The sequence below is a fragment of the Capsicum annuum genome, chromosome 2, assembly GCF_002878395.1.
Source record: "Capsicum annuum cultivar UCD-10X-F1 chromosome 2, UCD10Xv1.1, whole genome shotgun sequence".
NCBI lineage: Eukaryota > Viridiplantae > Streptophyta > Magnoliopsida > Solanales > Solanaceae > Capsicum > Capsicum annuum.
Window position 1 is genome coordinate 105,412,791 of NC_061112.1, and position 9,740 is coordinate 105,422,530.

At 30.3% G+C, this 9,740-nt stretch overlaps 1 protein-coding gene across 1 annotated transcript; it reads right to left on the bottom strand.

The window, feature by feature from the left end:
• Nucleotides 1-9,039: 9,039 nt before the first annotated feature.
• LOC107857938 lies at nt 9,040-9,390 on the bottom strand. Its single transcript, XM_016702703.1, has one exon. The coding sequence runs from the start codon at nt 9,388-9,390 to the stop codon at nt 9,040-9,042; it is 351 nt and encodes a 116-aa protein (XP_016558189.1).
• Nucleotides 9,391-9,740: the final 350 nt, after the last annotated feature.

Consider the following 9,740-nt stretch of genomic DNA (forward strand, 5'->3'; position numbering starts at 1 on the left):
AGGATAGAAAAGGCATGTTATAAACTTGAGGTATTATGAGTAATATTTTTTATATCACTTTCAGAAAGAAGCTTTGAGGTTGACAAGACAAATATTAATTTTATTTTAGATTTGTACAGAGACTAATTTAAATTTTCATTAGTAGTTTCAAAGTTTATGTGTTGGGTCAAAAAGAACCCTTTAAGATGGGAAGGGGTGAGTATACTATAATTCATAAGAGTATTTGTCTTCAAACATATCTTTTGAATAATCTTCATCATCAATGGTGATATTTCTGCCTGACTTTGACCAAAATTCTCTGAAAGTCAAGATAATTTTTGCACTCAAAGTATTATTTTGGAGGTAGATATTACAACAAAAAAAAAAAATTATTTGTTCATGCAATTTGCCAGTTTTTGAAAATCGTTTTTAAAAACTTTTTACCTTTCAAAATTAGTTTAGATCATTTTTTTGGTTTTAAGGTAACATTTCATTTTCATTTTCATTTACATATTTTAATTATTTTTTTCAAGTAAAATACATGTCCAAATATAACTTTAAATTCCAACATTGATTTTTCAACAAGCTTTAATTTAATTTTTTTTCAAATTCAACTAAAATCTTCGATCAAAACACTGGCTAAGAGTAGAGGCCCATTACAAAGGTAGGAGGGACATCTTGATGTATTATTCTACCGTCAAACTGATCATCTTTAGATGATGTAAATATCTGACGAAACTAAAGTGGATAAATGTAAATGGTTTGAAAATACGTATTGATTAGTGGTTCACATGATATAATATAGAGCCAACTCAATAAAGACAACTCCATAACTTCGCTAAATATTATATTTATGTAAAAATTATCTGATATGTAATCATTAGATTATTTATTGCTGTAATATTATTTTTTTTTAATTATTGAATTGTATTTTTAATCATAAGTAGTAACAATTTTTATAATATGTTATTAAAAATATTTTTTTGTTAAAATTATTTAAAAACCCAATAAAATTTAAGTTCTGTGCATTATTAGTTTGCAAAATATTCTACACTATTATGTAAACTTGACTTGGTGTTGCACAATTTTTTTTTTAAAATTCGTATGTAAAAACTTGGGTATCTTGCAATGACAGATTAAGTTTATCTGACAGTATAGAATATTCGGTACATTAATAATGTACAAAACTTAAACTCTAGATTATTCTCTTTTTGATTTTTTTAATAGTTTCATATAGAAATAATGTTTTTGACTTTTGACAGTCGATTGTCAATCAGTGGCGGAGCCACAGCCAACGAAGGGTGGTCAAATGAACACCTTTCGTCGGAATTTTTTTTTGAGTATGTAGGTTAAATGTAGATATTTATGGTTATATATATGTTGTTGCACACCCTTGACAAGCTAGAGAAGCATAATCCAGTGGTCAAGAGTGTGCATTTGCGCATCAACAACCCCGGTTTGAACCTTGAAAGGTGTAGCAGTGCTTTATTTTCTTGATTTTTTAAACAGTTCTTTGCCAAAAAAAAATATGAACACCCTTAATCAAAAGTTTAGTTTCGCCACTCTTGTCAATTAGACATAAATTCTCTTGTTGAAGAAAAATTGAGTGTCATCAGCATATTGTATATGTCCAAGACTATTTGAACTGAAAATTTAAAGACCATGCTTATTCATATCAAAGCTGACATTATTACATGAAACAACACGATATAAAAGAACAAGGAAAAGCCATACAATTTTTGGGTTCTTTAAAAACATGTTTTGCTATATCTATCTCGTTTTGTTTCAAACTTTCAATCTATCTCGTTTTCTTTCTTTTGAAAAAGTATAACCTAATTTTCCTTTATTTTCATAGTTTGTATCCGACTTCATAATAAAAAATTAATTAAAACATAAAATTTTGAAGATCTTATTAGTTCTTATATATTTTTTCTTTCGATTTTTGATCCAAAACAATAATAAAATTATATAGACGTTGTAAATAATATTTTTTCATCGAAAAGTAATATTATTATTTACACTGGACATGGCTTATGATATGCTTTTGGTTTACCAATAGTTGCAATGAATAATTATTTTGTTCACATTAATTAGGTAGGGCATTTCTCCAAATTTCAAACCAAAAATTACATCATACTTGGTTACAAATTATTTTTATTTTTTTTTGTAACTTTCATATTTTCATTAATTTTTTCTTTAAAATATACTTATAAATATATAATTCAAATTATCACATTTCTCAATAATGAATACTTGTAAATATTCCATCTTGAATTTTTTTTCAAAAGCATTTCAATAAAATTAGTGGCTTAAAACCACATTTTAATAAAAGGCATTAAATATATTAACATACACAACAAAAGAATAATAATTTAAAGTTATTTTTTAATTATTACATGCTATTTGTTTTTATTATGGTATTTTTAAAACACATTGATCATTTAACTTCACATCATGATGCTATTATTTATAAAAGAAAGGATAATTTTAGTTAATAAGATGTTAATTATTTGTTTGAAATACATTATCTTGGATGTTGTTGTAAAAAATTTATTTATAAATATGGAGATTTGAGTTGTTCAATTCAAAATACTAAAATACTTTTGAAAAAAGTAGTAGAGTGTTCTTCTTACTTTCTTTATAAGTATTTTTAACCTTTTATACAATTTCCAATATTGTTTTAAGTGCTTAAGATTTTTTGAGACATCAAAATTTTGGGCGCCTTAAAAAAAATATTTTATTAGTCTCACCCTTGAGTTTTTTTTTTTTTCTGATTTCCCAAGGTATTCTTCAGCCCGACAGGCCAAGGTCTAATCCTTCGCGGATCTGAGCTCGATTTAAGGGTTTACCACTGGCCAATTGGTTGCTGTATGCACAAGGCGAGAATCGAACCCCCGAACACTTGCTTATGCGACCTAGTGAGCTAACCACTAGGCCAACCAAGTTTGATTGTCTCACCCTTGAGTTGCGCCTGTATTTATAATAGTTGATTGTATTATTCAATTTTTTCAATAACAACTTAGGTCACTCAGGGAGTAAGAACATTTTATAGTAGGTAAGTTGATATTTTTGTTTAGTTTGAACAAGTAAAAACTGATCCCTTGAGAAAAAGTAGACCTATACACCATTTAGGTTATTTAATATATTACTGTAGTATTAATTAATCTTGGAGCAATATTGCGGATGCTATCTGGTGCTGTTTAGTTAAAAGGATGTTAGTAAAAAAAAAAAGGTAGCCAATGAGCTAGGCCCCTGTCAAATGGTTAAACTATATGATGTTGGAAAGTCATTGTCACCAGCAATATGTACTTATCTGGAGCACCTTTCTTTCAGATTATGTAATATCTAATGTAACAAATTCAGTGTCCAATTTGACAGTGTCCAGATCATAGCTTATTATTATAAACGAAATTCAGAAGTATTTAATGGTTAATTCTCGCATCTTTATTGCCTTGAATCATGGATTAATTATTAATATCAAGAGGCTGAAAGAGCTAGGGTTCAGAAATGGTCTCGCTCCGAAATAAAAAATGAATCTTTGACCTAATTCAACCTCAAAAGCTAACTTATGAGGGTCAAATTATTCAAGGTCATACAAGGAGATACCACTCACCCCTTTTATGTCCGATTTTTGATTCTAGAACACGCTCTAAATAGATTTTGATTTTTTTTCCTTTAATTTAATATTGGTGATAATTATCGATTACCCCGTGATAAATTTGAAGTATGCATTATGGGGGGAAAATAGGTTCCTAATTATTTCAGTTCCTTCCTTCCACGAATTGTCACTTATTAGTATTATTTATTGAAAAATATACCTAGATCAAAGGATTCCATACCTCACAATTGTACATTTTTTGACATATTTAGCATTGGTTTGCAAAAATAAACCATATTTGCTGTAACCAGAATATAAATGTATACAATTTACAATTGACCAAAGAACGATGTCACTTTTTTTTTTTTTTTTTTTGCCTTTTAACATTTTTTCTCATAAGTGACAACATAATTTCACATTTGGTGATATTATTGTTACTTATCATATGAAGTATTTGTGACTTTTGCTATATTTTTGTTGTAGTGTCCGTACTGCGAAGGTGTACGAGTGCACATTGACTTTTATTACTCTTTAAGTTTTGTAGCAATTATAAATAAAATTACTCCCTCCGTCTCATTTTGCTCGTCCCAAATTGGAATGACATAACTATTAAAAAAAATAATAAATAACATGACTAGTTTATTATAGTACCCCTATTAAATGATGTTCACATTTTAATTTAAAGAAAAAGTAATTAATGCAAAGGGTAAAATATGAAAAAAAAATTGTCTTGTCTTAACAAGTAAAAAAGAACAAGTAAAATGGGACACCAAATTAAAAAATTTGGGACGAGTAAAATGGGACGGAGACGGTACTTGCTAAGGAAGATCATTAATATGATGATCATGTCGTTTACTTTGACCGACGACTTTGTCTCCTATTTGACTAATCAACAGTCTGACATATATCAGTGATTATAGGAAATTCAAATAGTGATGTCAATGGTTGATATAAAAATTCCCTTGATGTTCTTATTGTTTTTTTTGTCATTAATTTTTACTTATTCTTTTGCCGTTGACTCTTATTTGATGTAATTACTATAGTGTATGTACAATTAGATGTAATAACATGCAAAAGTTCTTTAATTATTATATAAATAGAAGTTTTGAGTTTGGGTCTTTTGAATGAAGTTGCATTTGACAGAAAGTACTTTCCGGTGCAAATCTAAATTAATAGAGCCGAAGTTGCATTTGCAGAAAGTACTTTCCGGTGCAAATCTAAATTAATAGAGCCTGAAGAAGTACCGAGTTGAGTGAAAATACAAATTTGACAAGTGATTTCTTGGGCGTAATCTGTAATTGACTTAGTAAGAATATTCTTTTTAAGTTATAACTAAATTAAACAAGTTAAACGGATTGTGATTTCAAGTTATTCAAACATGTGAATACGTGATGTTTAACTTCACTTGTAAGTTTACTTAAGCTACAAGCCAATGACTTTTTCAAAGATAAGTTAGGACAATATTTTTACATAACAAAAATAAATTAATCTTATCATCACATAGGAGTAAAGCATCCCGGGATTTTAGCTTCGTAAGGGCAGCTCACTGGCTATTTTGTTGACTGAATTTTATATGCTTCTCACACTGCGAGGAGATTAATACTTTTTTTCTTTGGATAGGAACTATGTAGTGATGTAATGTGATGAAAATGGGTGATGATCTTGGGATAAAGAAAAATAATTTTTAATTTCTAATGACATTTGAATATTTGATGGAATTATATAATAGCTTTTCTAAGGTTGGCTGGATGTCGACTTCCAACTAACCATGTTTTGGACTAGGTCTATTTTGACCAAAAAATATTTCTCTGTTTGAAAATTGAAAATATTTGATGGAATTATATAATAGCTTTTCTAAGGTTGGCTGGATGTCGACTTCCAACTAACCATGTTTTGGACTAGGTCTATTTTGACCAAAAAATATTTCTCTGTTTGAAAATTGAAAAGCCTGATAGATATAATAATTGTGATGTTCGAACTAATTTTAACATACCTCAATAACGTCATGAAGTACATTCAGATTTTTATTTACATTTGGTCCCTTTAAAGCCTTTTTTTTGTTTAATCTTTTCTTAGAGAGGTGTAGGAAGCTGATAATTGACCTTTATAATACGAAGATACATATGTATTTATTTTCCTTTCATGTTAGAGTTTATTCAACTAATATTCAAAACTAAATTGAATTAGATTTTTGATATTTTAAATTTAAATTTTGAATAATACAGGAAAAACACTACAAGTTGTAATCTTATTCATATTAATGCAATGAAAATTATATCTTAAAATATTGATCAAAGTTCATATAGTTTGGTTCTCGTAAACAGAACATAACAAAGTAAAAATAAATGTTGGAGTATAAATAACCGTTGGACTCTAATTGTGAATGTGAATGGAAAATAGAGGGAATAAATGGAGGGAAAAGTGAATTATGTTGTGTGTTCACTTTAAGGAAGTAAAGTTCTCCCACATTGGTCGGAGAAAGAAACTTTCTTATGCATGTATTGAGCAAAATTCCTACATGTGGATAGTGAGGTAAAAACAAAACAAGCCTTCCTCTATTGTCGTCACTTGATTAGCTTTGGAAAAAGAAGAAAGACTAACTTTTTGGAAAAAATTCATTTGAAACTTACGAATTAGTGAAGTTTTTAATCCAAAAATTCGATAGAAAATAATTTTCTTCATTTGTGGATGCATATGGCATTCAGGAAAAGACCTACGTGGGTGTCGGGGGTTCACCTTAACCCCTTCGACAAAAAATTATACGGTATATATAAAATAGATTTTCTATATTTCTGTACATATATTAACTTTGTTCAACTTAAATCAATGATGAATCATAGCTCAGTGATACTAGGCTGCACTACTTGGGTCGCTAGTTAACCCTCACGTTGCAGGTTCGATCCCTGCTAGGTGTGCAGTCTTACTAGGCCCCGTTTGGCCATGAAAATTACTTTTTTTTGGAGTTGGAGTTGGACTTGGAGTTGTGTTTGGCCATGAATATAAATTAAAGTTGTTTTTGAAATTTTGTGAGAGAAGTATGAGTGAAAAATTCATGGCCAAACGCAGCGTGTTTTCACTTTTTTCACTAAAGTGAAATAATTTTTCAGAAAAAAGGAAAAAAATTCTATGGCCAAATGGCTACTTAGTATTCTTTTTAAATTTTATCTTTTGTTGGTTATGTACAGCTACAACTACTATTTTAAAAAAATGCTTTAACTATACCATTTTTTCGAACTCCTCAAGTGAAAATTCTGGATCCGCCATAGATGGCATTTGCACTCTTTGATAACGTAAAGGCGACCTGCACGCGCACTTGGTGATCTGTGGACGCAGGTGCTAGCGTAGGTCAAGCCAGAATATTTTGGTTTGTGCAAAAACGCAACCTGCGGCCGCATGTGGGCCACTTGCCGCAGGTGAAGCGTCATTTCAAAACAGTGCACTATTTTCTAAAGCACCACCTATTAACTATAAATACGAATTTTTTCTCATGTAATAGAACGAAAAAATTTGAAGTGAAAAACAATCTTGTTTTTCTTCTTAAAAACTCTAGTGTGATCAACAAACTATTGCTTGAGTTTGTTGTTCAGCGAATTTGAGGTACCACTATTTGCTAAAGTGAATTATTTTATCTTGAGAGGCTTACTTACTATTCTTTTTTAATTTTATCCTCTGTTGGTTATTATATTAACTATACCACTATTTGAGGTACTACTACTTTAAAAAGATGTTTTAACTATACTTTTTGTTCGAACTTCCTGGGTAAAAATTCTGGATCTGCCACTGATGGCATGTGCACTCTTTGATAACGTAAAGATGACCTGTGCACACTTGGTGACGTGTGGACGCGGGTGCTAGCGTAGGTCAAGCCAAAACAGTTTGATTTGTGCAAAAACGTGACCTACGGCCGCATGCGGACCACCTACACGTGCAGGTGGGTTCGCAGGTGAGGTGTCGTTTCAAAACAGTGCACTATTTCGTGAACCATTGCTTCCTTTCTAAAGCACCATCTTTTGACTCTAAATACCTGAATTTTTCCTCATGTAAAGGAACGAAAAAATTTGAAGTGAAAGACAATCTTGTTTTTCTTCTTAAAAATTCTACTGTGATCAACAAACTATTGAGCGAGTTCGTTGTTCAGCAAATTTGAGGTAACACTATTTGCTGAAGTGAATCATTTTATCCTGAGAGGAGTTATTCCGTAACCTTGGGTACTTGAGGAGAATAAATTTCTCAATGACACACCATAAATTCGATGAACTTGATTCTTTCTATTTCATCTCTTTCTTTAAGTTGGTTTTACTGTTTTTCCAGAAAATAGAACTTCACATTAATGTTCTTCAACTGTTTGAACTTGTGTTTGAAGTTCTTGAAACTTCATTCTGAGAGTTCATAAGTTGATTGAATTTGTGTTTAATTTAAAATTCTCACGGATTAAATACATTTTATACCCAAAAAATAACAATAACTTCAAACGAACTGTTTAAATGAATGTATTTTATTGTATGGTTCTTTATCAGGGGTTGCGTCAAGACTCAAGATTACCATATATATGCATTGACTTGTTGACAACAGTCGAAAATCAATCTACCATATGGAGCTTTCTTTACTTATAGTTATAGTTATAGGAGACAGAGAACAAACTAACTAAATAAGTAGATTGCTAGTTAGCTTCTTATTCATTTAATTTACTTTTTCATCCTTTATCCACCTCTGTATTTAATTTGGATGAACTAAAAAGCGAAAATTGATTTACCCTTTGTGCCATTAATTGTGTAAAAAAGAATAATATACATTTTCATGCTTATAAATAATTGAACGTTTGACTCTCGATTTCAACCTTAAGCCGTGTTTCGTATGATTGAAGAAAATTTTTGTAGAAAATGTTCTTCAATATTTTACGTTTGGTTCATCAAAATATTTTTAAAAATAATTTATTTAAGAAAATAAGTTTTATAAAAGTCAAGAAAATGACCTTCTTTTGTCGGGTAATATGAAAAACAAGATTTCACAAGTGAGATTCCTCTCATTAATTGTGCGTCCTCTATTCTATTGCTCGTTCTCACCGCCACCTCCCTCACATCCACCCACACCCACACCCACTCGATCCCGCTCCATAGTGTTCGTAGTGTATATGAATGTTTCTGAAATAGTATTTTTTGTTTAATTTATTTACCAATCCAAACGTTAATAAGTTAAAAAAAATTATCATTTACTTGAGAGAAAACATCTTTCTTTATACCATACAAGCTCTTAATGAAATTAATGATTTATAACAACAAAAGTATTTTTAAAATATTTTATACGATAAATTTCTTTAAGTCTTATACTTTAACGTATTCAATCAAAGTAAAAGAGAATCAAGGAGGAAAATCGAGAGAACTTTGAATATTATTGTGCAAAACTGTTGCAATTTGACTATTGGGAAAATAATTAAAATTCCTTTCGACTATTCTAACTAGGCACTACCATCCATAATCATTTACACTCAACTTACTATTTCCAGAATTGATACTATAACCAGCAGAAGCAGAAGTACCACTCTCTTGTTCTTCTTGCTGTAAACTATTGTCCTTTGAATATTTCTCAGCTTGATCTTCATGATTATAATAACTTCCAAAACTATATTCATTCTGATCATCATCAGTTGATGGTCCAAAACTTAGGTTAATTGGACCTTTTTGATTTTTGAATGTTGGACTAGAGTGACATCCAGTATGTTGTTGCACTAGTGCCCGAAAATTCGCGATGCTAGCGTTCAGACGAGTTATAGGAGTTTTCTTGGATGCTCGAGACCTTCTTCGAATCGGTTTCATTACGCTGGATTTAGGGCTTATTAACTCATGATGAATATCATTATTTCCAGAAATTTGTGAAGAATTTTCAGGACTTATAGTAATAACGGAATCTTGATGATGATGATAATGATCAATACTGTTTTGAGTATTTTTTGTGGTTATGAAAGTGGAATCAGAAAAATACTCATGTGGATTTTCTACTGCAAAATCAGTTTGTTGGTAATAATATGGCATTTCATCATGATCCATCCATTGAGTAGGTGAAGTTGGGAAAGTGTTATCCATGGTATTTAGGTTTTTTGGGTTGCATGCCAACATGAAGCCAAATGGTTTGGTTATTGACATGAGATTATATAGGACATTGATGT

What these genes read in the sequence shown, in the direction of transcription:
- LOC107857938 (XM_016702703.1), bottom strand. Translation starts at nt 9,390, where the DNA reads ATGAAACCGATTCGAAGAAGGTCTCGAGCATCCAAGAAAACTCCTATA.